Source organism: Suricata suricatta, chromosome 11 (genome assembly GCF_006229205.1).
Source record: "Suricata suricatta isolate VVHF042 chromosome 11, meerkat_22Aug2017_6uvM2_HiC, whole genome shotgun sequence".
Taxonomy (NCBI): domain Eukaryota; kingdom Metazoa; phylum Chordata; class Mammalia; order Carnivora; family Herpestidae; genus Suricata; species Suricata suricatta.
In genome coordinates, this window is record NC_043710.1 from 39,197,376 (window position 1) to 39,214,531 (window position 17,156).

The 17,156-nt window shown below is 38.8% G+C and overlaps 1 protein-coding gene across 2 annotated transcripts in view; it reads right to left on the reverse strand.

The window, feature by feature from the left end:
• ZDHHC13 (zinc finger DHHC-type containing 13) overlaps positions 1-17,156 on the reverse strand; it is a 49,625-nt gene that overhangs the window by 18,981 nt on the left and 13,488 nt on the right. Inside the window, exons 2-10 of one of the 2 annotated variants that reach the window (XM_029956499.1) lie at positions 16,330-16,470; positions 14,294-14,416; positions 12,763-12,840; positions 10,626-10,770; positions 9,120-9,184; positions 7,586-7,748; positions 7,199-7,324; positions 3,512-3,645; positions 115-215 (exon numbers count right to left, since the gene is read on the reverse strand). In XM_029956499.1, coding sequence (XP_029812359.1) covers positions 115-215; positions 3,512-3,645; positions 7,199-7,324; positions 7,586-7,748; positions 9,120-9,184; positions 10,626-10,754 — 718 coding nt within the window. In that variant the 5' untranslated portion in view covers positions 10,755-10,770; positions 12,763-12,840; positions 14,294-14,416; positions 16,330-16,470. Of the gene's footprint in view, positions 1-114; positions 216-3,511; positions 3,646-7,198; positions 7,325-7,585; positions 7,749-9,119; positions 9,185-10,625; positions 10,771-12,762; positions 12,841-14,293; positions 14,417-16,329; positions 16,476-17,156 lie in introns of both variants that reach the window. The other variant, XM_029956498.1, reaches the window with a different exon arrangement.

The following is a 17,156-nucleotide window of genomic DNA, read 5'->3' on the forward strand; positions in this document are numbered from 1 at the left end:
CAAACATGAGTTGCATTCCCTGGATCCCTTCTAATATCTACATTCCTAACAATGGCGTTACTATTGTTTAAAGGCAAAATGAGATATGCATTTAAATTTCAGCTGGAAGGATATGAGGAAAGAACAAGATGAACCAAGTCACAAATATCCAAAAAATGGAACTTAGCAGGAAGGCTGTTGGTAAGTAGATAAGACTCTTATATCCGACCAAGAATCTAAAAGAAAAAAGGATAAACATATAGTATTAGTAAAAATAGGTATGGTCCATATTAATTTTAGTTCTAAATCCCCTTAAATAATAACAGTAATAGTAACAATTCCCTTAAGTAACAACAACAATAACAGCTTTCAGTACTGAGTGCTTCCTATGTGCCACTTTCCACATGGAAATTAAGAGTTTGTGGGTATCTGGATGGCTCAGCTGGTTAAGCATCCGACTCCTGATTTCAGCTCAGGCCATGATCTCAAGGTTTATGAGATCAAGCCCCACATTGGGCTCCGCGCTGGCAGCATGAAGCCTGCTTGGGATTCTTTCTGTCTCCGGCCCTCCCCCACTAAAGCTGTTTCTCTCTCTCTCAAAATAAATAAACACTTAAAAATACTTTAAAAAATAAGTTTGCCACCATCTCAACCCCATTTTACACAAGAGAAAAGTAAAGCACTCAAGAAATCCATGTTCCAGTTCTTATAGCTAACTTCTACGTTATTTCATTCCCAATAACTCTCTATTTGCAATGAATCTTTATTTCTATTGAAAAATATCACATTTGTAGTTCTCTCTTTGGCATATCATATTTTCAAATATTCCAAAATGCAAAAATGTTAAATACTTGGGAGATTCACCTTCACACTGAACAAGCTTTCTTCTGGAGGCTAGCAGTGGAGTTTTCAACCATAACAGATGCACACGACCTTAAGCACCTTTATCCCACAACCAGCTTGAGAAGCAGACACTCAACATAAAAAGAAGAAATAAAGGCTGAAAGTGGCCACAGTCATCAAACGCGAACCCTCGTGCTTGGGTAACAAGCAACATGGACGTCCACAAAGAACTTACTCAAGTGTTATAATTTCAAAAGAAAAAAAATCTTCCATGTAAAATACTCGATACAGAAAATCCATGCATGAATATGGTTTACTTGGATCTATTTTTAAATTTATACCAGGAAAAAATAATGGTTGATGATGGGTAAGGAAAGGATTTTTTTAAAAAGCTATCAAGGTCAGAAGTATAATTATGATAAAATATTTGAGAAAAACTAAAGGTTCAGACCTGAGGCACAGGATATGCGACCAGAACAGGCTAAAGAGAACCCATGTAATGACCTGCCTGAAGTGTGGCAGCACAGACGTGTTTGACTGAATTAGGAGTGCAGTCAACTGCCTAATTTGTAAGCGTCTGCCACCACGAAATGCGTACTGTGAACAGGCATCACGTAGGAGCCTGGGTCAATACGCGACCGCCCCTAAAGCCTGAAGAACAGGACAAGTGTGCAGCCGCCTAGCTCCACGGGACCGGGTCCCTACACAAGGGTGTGAGAGAAATAAAAGCAGTACGGATAACGCTGCCATATGCATTTGTCTCCCATTTGATTCGTGTCCATATGCCACGTCTAGCGTATAAAGTCCTCGCCTCAATGTCAGCAAAAATAAAAGTTTCCTATAAACTTCTGTGTGATGTTGGTTTCTACTAAAACAAACAAAACCTCAAGTGCTCCTATCCTAGGTGAGTAGATACTGTCAGCTCTTGCTTTCTCTCTGCAAGAGAAAAAGCAAAAACCCCAAAGTAATCAGTGCGATTTCTAGTGATTTGGCTTAAAATTTCTTTGGCGACCAAGTCACAATCTACTTAGTGGAAAATGTTTGCTATACAGTTACAAGTTTTCTGTATAGCAAACAATTTTAGGCATTTTGTTATTTTTCAGAAATGTAAGTTTCTACTTTAAATTTATAATCTAATTCATTTCCAACCACTCTCCTGCGCTTGAGTGACCAAGAGGTAAGAGTCCTCTAATATTTTTTTTCCCTTATTACTCAAGCAGCTCATGCTAATTCCGGAAAATGCTGGCAAGCAAAAAAAGGCACAGGAATATTCAACATCACACCTTCAATAGAGGTTCTTTTAGATCCTTTTCTACAGATCATCATCATACATTACATTTTTCTTTCATTCAGTAAATGAAAATATTCAAAAGAGAAATGTTTCCTGCTTGCATGGGCCTTAACACTCCAGGAAACGGTAAGTGCTAGGAAGAAAATCAAACAGGGTGGTGCAGAGAGTTATTCAGGGATGGCCTAAGGAGGGGACACAGGACCTGAGGCCTGAATAGCTGTGTCCCCAGCTCTGAAATAATATGGTATCAGAACACTTCAGACAAAGACCTAAGCAAGAGTCAAGGCCCTGGGGCGGCATGAGTGTGTCAATGTGTTTTAGAAATGGAAAGAGGGCAGAAGAACAGAGAAGGGAAGAGAAGAGAGATGAAGTCCAAAGGGAGAGATCGAATCACACAACACTTCTCGGGCAAGGAGTTTGAATTTTATTCTGAAGACACAGAAAAGTCACTGGAAGCCGTTAGCAGGGAGGAGAGAATGAAACTGATTATTTGCCTTTTAAAAAGACCACCCTGACTGCTAAGTGGGGATGAACTATAAACTAGGGATAAGAGCTGACCAACTGGAGAAAAAACAGGAAGGGCTTGGTGATAAGCTGGATGTGGGAAGGGAAGAATCAAAGACAACAGTAATCCAAGGCTGACATTCCCCACTTCACACGGGGAACTGGATGCCATTTTACTGAAAAAGGGAGGCAAGAAGAGACGGGGGTGTGGCGTGACTGTGGAGTACCGCATGTCAGCCCTGGTCCTAACCACTGTATACATATTAGCCATGAAGCAGGTATTGTCACAATTACTATCCTCAGTTTATAGGTGAAAAAGTGAGGCACAGAGAGGCAAAGCCACTTGTTAAAGGTCAGATGGCTGTGTGGTAAAGCCTGACTCGAACCCAGGCAACTTGACCCTTAGCCATGACTAAATACAATCATGTATAATATTTTCCTAAAAATAGAGCCACCCCACAGTTGCTATTTTATAATTTCCTACCATTCAACTAGGTTGTTTCAACTAAAAAACTTTAAAAGCAAAAATAACAAGCTTAAAATGAATTTAGATCAAGGAAAAAACACAACTTCTGAAAAATGGGCAAAAATGCTTCAGGATGCAGAAGTTACAAAAATCTTCTCGTTACTTACCAAAATCAACCATTCAAAAAGTGAGTTAGGGTCTTTATTTCCTACCAGTTACCAATTCAATCAAATTACTGGGTTGACCAATTTGCTTTTAGCCAAATCATATGCTACCAAAGCCCTTCCCTCCCGCCACCCCTGAAGATGTTTCTATGTGATAAGTAACATTCAGAGTTCAGTAAAAACTGCGATTTCAGCTAATCAACAATAGAAATAAGCAATCACATGGAATGCAATTACCAGCCTTGCAAAGACTAATATACACACCTTGGAAGCAAAGATGTCAGAAAAAACAATGTTACTAGAAGACATCCTTTTAAAAGCCAAGAATCTGAATTGAAGTCCAGTATGTATCCGACAGCCCACATGGTAATCACAGAAAGCATCAGCAGCAGGAAGAGCTATTAAAGAGATTCAGAATTTTAGAACCTTGTGGATTTTACCTCCTAAGTATCTAATAATGATTAGTACCACAGAAGAATCACTTCCTGAATATATAAGCATTAATACAATAGCAGAACATAGTTTTTCTTCAGAATCGCTGACTGATAAATTTGAAGTCTGAGAAAATTACCAATCTTGGAAACAATCCTTTAAAAACCTTAGATTTTATAAAATATTGCCTAAACATGTTTCCTTTTGCTTTCCTCTCCTCCAAGATACGGTGGTCTTTTAGAGAAGTGCTAATGAGAGTTGACATTCTTAAAAATAATTTCTTTCAAACAGTACTGTAGGTCAGAAAGCATAAAACAAAACAAAGGGACCACACAAAAATCAGGACACCCAAGGCTCAATGTGGAGAGTGCAGGAGTTCCGGCCTGGACAGCAGATGGTGCCACCCCCTAATAAAGGTCCGAGGGAACAAGCTGGCAGAAAAGATAATAGTTCGAGGCATGTGGAATTTCAGATGCCTATGAGGAGACAGCCAGGAGGCCATCAGAAAAGCAGGTCCACCACCCAGGCGAAAACTCTGTATTCATCAGTATATAGTCTGGAATGCCATGAGCCAATAACATCGCGAGGACTGTGTGCAGGTAGAAAGGGGCAGAATCTTAGCCAACACAAACACTGAAGGGGAAGAAAGCTAAGTTGTCAAAGATAACGAAGAGAGTGACTGGTGTGACCAGCAAGGCAGGATAAGAACGCAGGGGAAAGTTCCCAGAGAAGCTAAGGAAGATTCAAGTTTCAAGAAAGGAGTAATTCTCAGTTGTCAAATGTGACACGGAGGCCAGAGACTGAACCATAGCCTCGGGATGCTAATCATTCAGATTTATGCTGGCAAAGTGAAAAGAATGAAATGTCTATAAACCAGTAGTGACTGTCTGCACTGACGCCAGGCACCACATTTCTGCAAAGCAGTCCCTTAACTGCAACGTACATGACCTTGGCAAGGCTCTGCAACAACAAAGGGAGGAAATCTATTCTGCCCTATTTCCTTCGATTTTTACTTTCCTAAGTATTCTGAGGATGAACAAACACTATCGAATCTTTGAAGTCCTAAATCTAGGGATGCATGGGTGGCTCAGTCAGTTAAGTGTCTGATTCTTGGTTTCCGTTCAGGTCATGATCTTACAATTAGTGAGTTTGAAAGCCCCGTGTCAGGCTCTGCGCTGACAGTGCGGAGTCTGCTTAGGATTCTCTCTCTCCCCCTTTCTCTATGCTCCCTCCCACCCTAGCTCATGCTGTCTCTCTCTCAAAATAAATAAATAAACTTTAAAATTTTTTGAAAAAAATAAAATAAAATCCTAAATCTAATTTGCATGGTAATCAAGTTTAGATTTTTTTTAAAAGATAGTAAACTTGGAATCTATGAGCAACATACTCTCAGAACAGAAATAAGAATTAAATATGGATCTCAAATATTTTTTCTTTTTTTAAATTTGAGAGAGAGAGAGAGTGAGAGAGAGAGAAAGCGAGCACACAAGGTGGGGGAGGCAAGAGCAAAGGGAGAAAGAGAATCCCAAGCAGGCTCCATGCCCAGAGCAGAGCCCAATGCAGGCTTGATCCCATGACCCTGGGATCATGACCTGAGCTGAAATAAAGATCTGGATGATCAACCAACTAAGCCACCCAGGCGCATCTGGATCTTAAATTATAATTCCAGATATAACACTTACCAATGAGCCGCACTATTTAGTCACTCAATAAATACTGCAGGGTATACTATATGCTGGGCACTGTTCTAAGCACTTGAGACACACCATGAGTTTAAGGTCTTTCTCTCATGGAGCTTAAATTCTAGCAGAAGATGACAGCCAAATGTATTAAGTGATTTAATAGCATAAAAACAGATGGATCACACAGGGCTTCGTAAGTCACTGAAAGGACTCGGGTTTTTATTCTAGGAGAAAGGGGGAGACGTCACAGGATTCGGAGCAGATAAATGACAGGATCTGACCTGCATTTTAAAAGATTCATCAAGGGGTGCCTGAATGGCTCAGTCAGTTGAGCATCCAACTTCAGCTCAGGCCATGGTCTTGCAGTTCATGAGTTCGAGCCCTGCATCAGGCTCTCTGCTGTCAGCACAGAGCCACCTCGGATCCTCTGTCTCCCTCTCTCTGGCCCTTCCCCCACCTCAAAAAATAAGTAAAAAAAAAAAAAAAAAAAAACGATTCACCTGGCTGCTGAGCTGAGAATGGACTAGAGGGGAGTGGGAGCAGGGGGGACGCCAGACAGCAGCGGTGAGCTGCGTGAAAGATAATGGCGGCTGGACCAAAGTGCCGTTGGTGGAACAGTGACAAGAGGTCCGATTCTGGATACATACTGAGGGCAGAAATAGCCAGTATGTTTTCCCAATGGACTGGATACAGAGAAAAGACAAAAAATGACTAAAAACTGGAGTTGCCACCTACTGAGAAGGGGAAAGGCTGTGGGTGGAGTAGTTGGGAAGAGTGGGAAAACGTCGGGAGTTCAGTTTTGGACATGCTATGTTGTAGACACCTAGTAGGCACTGAACTGGGTAAGTCAAGTAGGTAATTCGTTATAGGAGTCTGGAAAGATCTGGACTAGAGATAGCTGTGGGAGCTGTCAACACATACATTTACAGCCACGGAAGTGCATGGAATCACCAAGGGACTGAGATAAACAAAGAGGTCTAAGAACAAAATCTTGGGGCACCCCACCATCACGGGGTAGGGGAGAAGCAGCGGGGCCGGCAAAGGACACAGAGGGGTGACAATTACTTCTTCCTCTCTCCATCTACAAGCCTGAATGCAAAAGAGGTGCCATATCGTAATGAACTTCTGCACAGAAATCTGGGGTGTCTGACTTAGAATCACTCTGAGAGTACAATTACTAAACATCATTAGAAAAAAGGATGTCATCTTTCATATCTGAAAACATGAAACAGAATCTATACCCCCCTTTAACAATTTGAATTATGACTAATATGACACTTAATAGGGCTAGATTTTTCTAAGAACAAGTTGAACTTCCTGACTCGCCCTATCAGTTAACTGTTCACTTCAGGAGAACATCCCTCAGAAGAACTGCCAAGTTAAAGAATAAAATTTGGGTTCACCTTTTGAAATTCTAGATGTTTTTGTTTTGTGAAGTCTGCAACACTTATTTTTAAAGTCTAACTCCTCGAGATTCTAACAAAACGCTGAAGGTTACTGTTTTCCTCTTGAAAAATATTCTCAATAAAAACAAATTTTCCTCTTGCTTCTTGAAGAATCTAAACCATCTGTTTCAATTCATTTGTTAAACAAATGTGGAAGTATGCTATAACAGTCACAAGATAGCACGTAGCTTTAGAGCCATCTAGCTGAGGACCAACAGTAAATTGCCAATGAATGTGCCACACTTCCAACTCTGGGCTATGGGACACATGGGACAGTTGTGACCAACTCCCTGGTTTGGTCTGGTTTCTTCCTGAATTTGCCTTAAAAACAGAAATGCAAATGAATAAAAACAGTTCCTAGAGCCCACAGAACAGGACCCATACGAAAATACCTCGCATTTCTGCAGCCACCTCCAAAGTCTGAACTTTTTGTTAGCTCTCATTTTGGCTTCTGTTTTTAGCATGTGAATAATGAGCCGATTTTTGTTTTGGAGAGCCAGATCAAGAGGTGTTTCACCCTAAAAAGAGAGAGAGAGAGAGAGAGAGAGAGAGAGAGAAGAGTTCAATTATATTTTCGATAGAGTATGGGTGCGAAACACTGTACAAGACATCAGCAGAATCAAAGACTCTATGTATCCATTCTGAAAGTAGTCACTTACTATTGCTGGTTATTTATCTTGTGGTAATTGAAAATATATGCATAGCTTATGCTGATGTTGATGTACTAATTTTCTAACCGAAGATATAATAAACTAAGGGAGATAAATACCTGGTCATACCTTAACATTTCGGATGTCCAGGCTAGAACCGGCTTCCAAAAGTTTATCTACGGCACTAACATTTCCTGCTGCAACTGCCCAGTGGAGTGGAGTGTTTTGGTGTATTTTATCAACCACACTGAGAGAAGGATTAAACTTTAAAAGAAATCCAGTTGGTTCTGGCCTGTCTCAAAACAATAAAATACCAAGGAGCATTAGAGAGATGAAAGATCTGAAAGGTAAATGCAAATAATGAATCTTTTAAGCTAACGTATAAATCAACCACTCAGTGAAGTATTCTGAAAACTGAGAAACTTCCTTGTGCAGAGTTCTGTTCCAGGGGCCAATAGGAGAGCTGCACCTCCAAAAAAGACATCTGTAAGTGACAGTTGGTGAGACAAATACTATAATTTCAACATCAATACACTGGAATAAATGCTTTTGTTTTTCAAACTTTTACTTTCATGTTGTTATGGTATTGCTTAACATTTTTTTTTACTGTGAATTTAACATGGGCCAATGCTATGTTATTTATCTAATTAAACAAACATTATGTTTGAGGAGATAAACCAAAGCTGAATTTCCATGCTTCCTTTAACCGATTATTAAATAAAGCAAGCATAAATAATGTCCTAAAATATTTATTTATCTTAGAAACCTATGGACCAAAAGGCAGAATTCAATACAATATTTTTACTTGGCCATCAATACCTTCCCTTCCTTCATGACTACTCAAAAGATCCTTTAAATAAAGCAGTATTCTACTTTACTTACTCTATCAAATCTTTAAACACTATTATTTGACTTCAGAGTGGTCAGTGAAAAAGACAAAATGCTTTTTAACAAAATTCAACCCTCAGCCCCAGCACTCCATGAACAAAAAGGAAAGGGCATCACAACTAACTCGGATTTTAGGAGAGAAGTCCTAAGTAAAAGCAGAATCAGAAATTAAGTACAACACACATTCGTAAAGGCAAAACTGTAGCAAGTATTTGAACAGAACACCAGAATTTAGACTACCTGGTGGTCATTAATCACCTGTGTTTATAGAAAAATGTAAATAAGGAAGTACCTGATAGAAACATATAAACAGGCCATATTTATAATAGATCAGTTAAAATTAATATTTCCAGAGCAGTCAACAATGTCAGAGAACCTCTGGACATTGTCTGGCAAGATTTTATCATCTCAATTTCAACTTGTGAGAACATTTAAACTTGTAGCCACTTTTTTAAAAAATGCAAACTGAAAAATATGGCATGTTAAGTACATGCTGTGGAATCTCCACCTGGTCTACAATGAAATTTTTTTCTTATCAGCAGTTTTCAAGTTGTTCCCAAAAGCTATGAGGAAAGAGAAAATTCATTTCAGTGGTGTTTTTCTAACCACAACTATATTAAACATTCATATCACAGTCACAAAGTGGAAAATCTTACTTTATTCTTCAGAATGTAGTGTCATCTCAAAAGAGACTAAGCTACTTAAAACTATACACACAAAAAAGAAATGGTCAGAACCAAGAATCCGAATAAGACAATCAGTTAAACTTACTTACCCAAGAACTTTGTGAGCGGATAACATGAGCGGTGTCTGCCCATTCAAATCTGTCATATTCACACTCTGTTCAAAAAAGACGAGTCAGTCAGCCTAACTGTAAACACAGCCAAAATTCTCTCTTAATAGGAACACATTCAACATTACCACTGAGTTTACAAGAAGGGTTCAAATATCGTTTGAACAAAGCAGTGTTCTACTTCTCATCCAAAAAGCAAAAATCCACTGATTTCTACAAAACACTCTTAAAGGAAAAATCTACACTTGAACTTAGCCAAAAGGCCGAGAAGCGACCTTAAAGGAAAAATCTGAATATATGGCTTAACGTGCTGTATGATGTGAATGGGAAAAAGCTAAGGGAAAAAGGAAAAGGCTGATAATCACCCTCAGATATAAGAGACTGTAGAGACCTTAGGAGTCACCTAGTTTAGACCTTAACTGACACAATAATTCAAACTATCATGTCTTACACAAAGCCACTCCGTCTCCACGTAAACATGGCAACAGTGAAATCTCTCTTTTCTGACGCAACTCATTGTGAATTTGGACTTATGTTTTAAAGACTAAAACATGAAAAATTCTTTTCTATTTTCTACAATATATAGGAGAAAATGGCAAACCATATCTCCATAAGGATATGTCCCTTTTAATAAAATGGGCCCAGGTCTGAGGTGCACAATAATGGTTCCAACCAAATCAAAGAAAGAGTTTCAGTTACCGAAGTGTCTTTTGGGCCTGGGAGGAATACAACTTGGGAAAGAGCCCAAAGAGAAGCAAACAGGGCTCCTCCTTATACGTCTTCCCAAAACGAGACCCAGGAGGTTATAATTATTCTACTTCAGTTGGCTAAGTCTGAGAGAAAGTGCTTATTTAAAAAGAACACAATCATTCCAACAGCATTTGTGCAAACATGTTTCCACGCCTGTTACAGGCGAGTCGGCTGATACATAACCACTTGCCACCAGAAAGTATAACCCAGGCCCTTAGTACAGCTGACAGGAACTCCCACTGCCAATACCCTATAATTTAACTTGTGCCATAAATGGATGCCTCTTAAGGCAAGTCATTTTTCATGGAATCACTTTACAGAACAATAAGAAGCACACATTCAAATTGGTCTCCCATTTGGACTTAAGTAATGAAAACAAATGACGGGTTAATGTAGTGATCTGACTACCATTTCTACATTCACCCAGAAGGAAAATACAGGCTTTTGAAGTCATGTTTTTGAAAAACTCTACAAATTACTGAGATCATAACAAAATGTATTACAGGCTTACGGGTTCCAAAAACATCCATTATATGTTACTGAGCTAAATGACCTGTCCTTTTGGCTCCAATGATGCTGGAAAAGCAGTATTCAGTAGCTAGACTTACTGAGGCTGATATTTGAGTATTTGATATCTATAACATATGCTCTAAAATTGAGGACAGACTACTACTAATCATCCTCCCAATCTCTTCAGATTCACAATAGCTGGAGTATAAGATATGCTTCAAAACGTACCTGTCCTTTTGAGATGAGATATGCTATAATAGGCATGTGTTGAAATAATACTGCCAGGTGGATGCTGCTGAATCCCTCCCCATCAATGAGGGTGGGGTCTGCTCCATACTGGAGTAATAATATGACCATAGGCAAATGCCCTTGTCTGTAAATAGAGAGTAACAGTTACACTGCTTTCTATAACATGCAGGAAAAGAAAAAACATTCAGGAAGAAACTAATATCCTTAAGCCATGAGAGATTTTGGGGGTGCCTAGCTGGCTCAGTTGGTTAAGTGTCCGACTTCAGCTCAGGTCATGATCTTGTGGTTTGTGGGTTCAAGCCCCACATCTGGCTCTGTGCTGACAACTTGGACCCTGGAGCCTGCTTTTGATTCTGTGTCTCCCTCTCTCTCTGCCCCTCCCCTGCTAATGCGCACATGCGCGCACTCGCACACACGCACACACGCGCGCACACACACACACACACACACACACACACATTCTCTCTCTCTCTCTCTCTCTCTCTCCTAAATAAATAAATAAATAAATATTTAAAAAAAAAACAAACTTTAAGACGTGAGAGATTTTGGTTCAATACAAAGAGTATTTCCTAACAGACTTTTAAAACGCTGGAGATTGTCCAAATGTATTTCACTTTGACCCTCCAAACTTAGGGCTTTCTGGACTGTCCTTCTTGAATGCAGGTAATACACCTAATTACCTCCCAATCTATTATAAACTTTATGTGGCTACAACATATAAATAATACATTTAATAATAATTATACATGACTAATGTTAAAAATGAAAACTTAAAAAAAATGTTAACTGTTTATTTTTGAGAGAGACAGAGATAGTGCGAGAAGGGGAGGGGCAGAGAGAGAGAGAGGGAGACACAGAATCTGAGGCAGGCTCCAGGCTCCAAGCTGTCAGCACAGAGCCCAATGCAGGACTCGAACTCACGAACTGTGAGATCATAACCTAAGCCGAAGTCAGACACTTAACTGAGCCACCCAGGTGTCCCTGAAAATGAAAACTTTAAAACCACGTACACTTCGCTGTTGTTATTTGAAAAACAAGAAATAATCATGAGCCAGACGGTATGCTGAAGTACAACATTCAGACTGCAGGTACACTATGATAATATCATTCTTAGGAACTACACTTTTACATCTGAATACGGCTCATTTTCCATGTAAAGCACTGTACCCTACTTGCTCTTGAGTTAATTAACCTTAGAGTCTTCAAAATTCTTGTCTCTGGAAAAAAGAGTCCACTCTTTTCTTAAATAAACAACTATTCATTTCAGTTTTGGGTTCATGTCAACCCCACCAAGCAGAGACTGGGATTAAAATGACAGATGAAGAGGAGCACATGGGTGGCTCAGTGGTTAAGCATCAGACTCTTGATTTTGGCTCAGGTCACGTTCTTGGGTTTTGTGAGTTTGGACCCTGTATGGGGCTCAGAGCTGTCAGCGCCCAGCCTGCTTGGGATTCAGTTTCTCTTCCTGCCCCTCCCCTGTTCTTTCTCTCTCTCTCACCCAATAAATAAAACTTTAAAAAGAAATGACACATGAAGAAATTGTTAAGTATCAAGATAGGCACATATTAATTTCAGCTTCAAAAGGCCAATATATTCTAGAAAAAAGAACTAAGTTTACAGTTCACTGAAATATCACTTTATCCATGTGATCAGCCTCAAAAGATACTTATTTTGATTATAAGAAAGTATTATACACATATTTCAGTTTTAGCATCATAGTGGGACCCTAAATTAAATACAAAAATATATTGTCCCAAAACTCACTCACTCTCTCTCTCTCATATATATATATTTTAAGAAAGGAAAAAAAGGATAGAAAGACTTTCTTACGGTCTATAATAGCAGTTTTCCAATATGGTAGTTACTAGCCACATGTGGCTATTTAAATTCAAATTCGTTAAAATTAAGTAAAATTAAAAATTCATTTCCTTTGTTGCTATTACCCATATTTCACATTTCACATGTGGCTAGTAGCCACAATATTGGATAGCACAAAATAGAACATTTCCATCATCACAGAAAATTCTGCCAGAACGTGCTGTCTACAAGAGTCAGAAAATGAACTGCTGTCACTTTGTCGCTGAACAGCAACTTCAGTGCTCAAAGAAATCTTTACCTGATGGCCCAGTGAAGAGGAGTTGAATTTAAATCTCCACCCAACTGATCTACCACAGCACCTTTTGAAATATAAAACCTATTAAAAGCAGACATAAATGAAAATAAGATTTAAAACTTAAAATTCATACTGAGAAACAGAACATTAATTTTTTTCATTACAAATATATGACAACAGAAAATATAATAATAACCCTCCCTAAAAACACTCAGATGTACAGAAGTCTGAGATTCACACAATGGCATCAAACAGGTCCCTGGTGAAATATTCTTAGCATATCAGTAATTACTCCTGCTGTCATGAGCTTTCCACCATAACTTACATACCAAACGCATGATAACTACTCTCCACATACTCTAATCACCCAGCACTCTTAAAATGGTTTATATTCAAAACACTTAGGATCACACAGATCGTCTACCTAACCTGCAAGAAGAAAGATGGAATTATGTCACTGTTAACAGTTGAGAATTAATTACTCTGTGGGACTAAATTCTAAAAGTAAGTAGCAAAAACTTAATTAATTCAATATCCTTTTCAAGTTAGATATTCTGAGTACACGGCTTCCTATTTCGCGGTCACAGATGTGATACACTGTATCAAGTGAACTTATAAGATAAAGAGACTCCTCTTCTGTGGTTTATAGAAAGTGGTCTCATTATGCTAAAGTTGTGCTTCATATATCGTATTATCTAAATAATATACTAGTTTATTTCCACAGGAAAGGTGTTTGCCTGTGAGTATAAAGTACGGGTTTTTTAAGTATATTTTAAACTTTAGTACATTTTTATTTTCTTAAGTCCCAAGGATTTTAAATATATATAATACAAAATACATACACATTCACAAAATCACATATAATTTACATGCTAAGGTATAAAATAAACAAATAGAAACAAAAATGAGGCAGTAGTGCTTTATGAAGGGAAAACATTTTATACAATCCAAAACATGTCTACTTAAAAGTGTATTCCATATTTAATCTAAAAAACGGTTAAATCATTCTCCTACCCATCCATTCTTGCTGGGATTTTTACAAAGTAAAATAGCTCCATGTTTTTTCTAAACTTGGATGAAACTTTCGGTTCTATCCTGAGACAGTTTAGGTTATGCTTTTCCTTTTCAAAACCCGTTCAGGGCACCTGGCTGGCTCAGTTGGTAAAGCATGCAACTCTTGATCTTGGGGTTGTGAATTCAAGCCCCACGTTGGGCCTAGAGGTTACTTAGAAAAGAAAAAACACAAACAAAAATATTCAATTTCATTGCCTGAACTTTATTTTTACAATGGTTCTCCATGGCTTAATCTCTAATTTTCCTTTTTGGGCCAGTGAGAGTCCTGAACTAGATGACCACAAGGCCCTTTGCAACACTGTAATAACCAATGTGTGCAGCTCAAGATTTCGGGTATTCATTCACAATAAAAGATTACAGATGGTTCAACATTCATATTTGTACTGAAAGAAAAAGACAAAAGAAAAGGGGTCTAGAATAGAAAATACACACTTGATAACACACGCATGGCCCATCTTACTTTACAAGATCCAGCCTGTTGTTAATAGCAGCCCAGTGAAGAAGCGACACATTTTCTTTGTCCGGTTGCCTGACATCATATCCTGCTTCTACCAACTCTTTACAACGTTCAAAGATCCCGTACCTGAAAATAAAAAGAAAAAAGGCAGAATTGATACCATTAATTTCAAATACTAAAATGTATTCCTTTTACCATGGCTTTATCCAATCTTTCAGTCGACACAGATACAATAATTAACAAGGATAAACACAAAGAGGACATACTGTTAAGCCAAACAATAAAAGTAAACTTTATTTACTAACTGATCAGATGGATCCACGTGGAGCCGAACTTGATTTTCTTAACTAAACTTCAACATTCACATTCGCCCTCCTTTCAATAAATTTCATTTTGGGGTGTCTGGGTGGCTTAGTCGGTTTAGTGTCCGGCTTCGGCTCAGGTCATGATCTCGTGGTTCGTAGGGTCGAGCCCCACGTCGGGCTCTGTGCTGACAGCTCAGAGCCTGGAGCCTGTCTTCAGATTCTGTGTCTCCCTCTCTCTCTGACCCTCTCCTGCTCACACTGTCTCATCTCTCTCTCAAAAATTTAAAAAAAAAAATTTATTTTAAAAATAAAAAAAATAAATTTCATTTTATCATTTCCTATATGCCAGGAACATATGATGCTCGTCCCTGAGTATAATCATACCTGAATAAGGGAGAGAGACTAACAGCAAACTTGGAATGGGATAAATTCAACAAGAAGATGTGGACATGGTATAATTCTAGCAAAGACAGGAATAACTAGCCTTTCCTAAAGGAGATGAAGCATGACACATGAGCCGTTTTATAGGCTGAAGGAAGGGCATTTCAGGCAGAGAAAACAGCATGTACAAAAACCAGGGATGTGAAACTGCACGGATGTTCAGAGAAACATAAGCAATTTAGCGCAGAAGAAACATAGAGCATAAAAAAAGGGAACGGCAAGAGATGAGGCTGGAAGAGGCAGGCAAAGACTGCAGGGGACTTCCCCGCCGTGCTATGCAGCTTAAGTTCAAAGAGAAGCCACTGAAGATTTAAAAGAGGAAAGCGGACACACTTCGAGTTTTAAGAAGGATCCCATTTCTGGTGGTATGGAGGTTAATCAGAAGAGGGTGACTCTTGTACATAAAATCAGGTGAGAGGTAATGAGAACCTAAACAAGAGAGGCAATAAGAATGGAAACGGAGGAAGGGACTTGAGAGATATTTAAGAGGGTTATTTAAATGACTATCAGAATAAGAAATATATCTTTTTAATACTACAAAAATTTTTTAAATCATTTGTTAGCTTTATTTCTTTCTAATGTTTTATTTAATTATTTATTTATTTATTTATTTATTTATTTATTTTTATGGTTGAGAGACAGAGACCGCGTGAGCAGGGGAGGGGCAGAGAGAGGGAGACACAGAATCTGAAGACAGGCTCCAGGCTCTGAGCTAGCTGTCAGCACAGAGCCAGACGCAGGGCTCGAACCCACAAACCATGAGATCATGACCTGAGCCGAAGCTGGATGCTTAACCGACTGAACCATCCAGGCACCTCTAGCTTTATTTTTTTCTGACAGAAACTATTAAGTTCCTAACAAACCATCTAGCACTTTTTTTGAGACTTATTTCTTTTCTTAATGTGGTTTTTTTAAAGTTTATTTAGAGAGAGCGAGAGAAAGAGAGTGCACGTGCACACACATGCGTGTGTGAGCTGGAGAGGAGCAGAGAGAAAGGGAGTGAGAGAGAATCCCAAGCAGGCTCCATACTGTCAGCACAGAGCCCGACATGAGGCTCGAAGCCATGAACCGCGAGATCATGACTTGAGCCAAGGATGCTTAACTGACTGGACCACCCAGATATGCTAAATATCTGACTAAATAATACACCCAAATCTTCCAAATTTGGTTGTGGGGGGCATGCCCTACTTATTTCTATTTAGAGGAAGGTAAACACTGGGGTACCATTAACCGCACAAACATTATCACAATTCAGCGGAACACAGGATAGGATGAAGCACTGGGAAAACTTACTGAGTTGCTTTTACAATGTCACAGTTACTAGAGTCCTCTATAAGAGGAAGAGCTTCTCTCGCCTTGGCAAGGTCTTTGCTTTCATATGCACAGACTCCATGTCGACCAAATCCTGGAGGGTGGGGGCCATGGCTGTGATTCCTGCACTGAAACATAAGAGTAATTTGACAAAGCATAGTAGGAGAATTATTGTCACGTTCAATTACATAATAAACCATATACTACCACCAACAGTATCTGTATTATCAAATTAGAATTTCATTGAGTCTTACAGGTATAGCCTAGGGAAGATTTTTATCTTTATTCACTGAGATGAGTATCAGAAAATTCCCAATTCTATATTTTGTCATTAAACAACAGTAATCTACAAAGGCACCAATGGACCTTCTTACCTGCAGTAGGTGGAGGGTTATGGCTACTGACATAGAAGGTCATCAGCTCTCAGATTTGGGGAGTTGTGGGGGACACGCCCTAAGGATACACCCTACCCTCCCAACAAAACAAGTTCTTCAATAGGTATAACTGGGGTCTTAGGAGAAGTGGAGAAAATATTTTTAAATATCTGACTAAATAATATACCCAAATCTTCCAAATTTGGTGAAATTATTATCCCACAACTCTAAAACCTCAATAAACCAAGTAAAATAAACCTCAAAACTGTGCTCGAAGGTATATTATCATCAAATCACCAAAAACCAATGTGGAAAGAGATAATCTTGAGAGCAGCCTAAGGAAAAAGACATATTGTGTTAAAAAAAATTAAAGACCTAAATGCCCATCACCTGATGAACGGATCAAGAAGATGTGGTATGTATATACACACATAC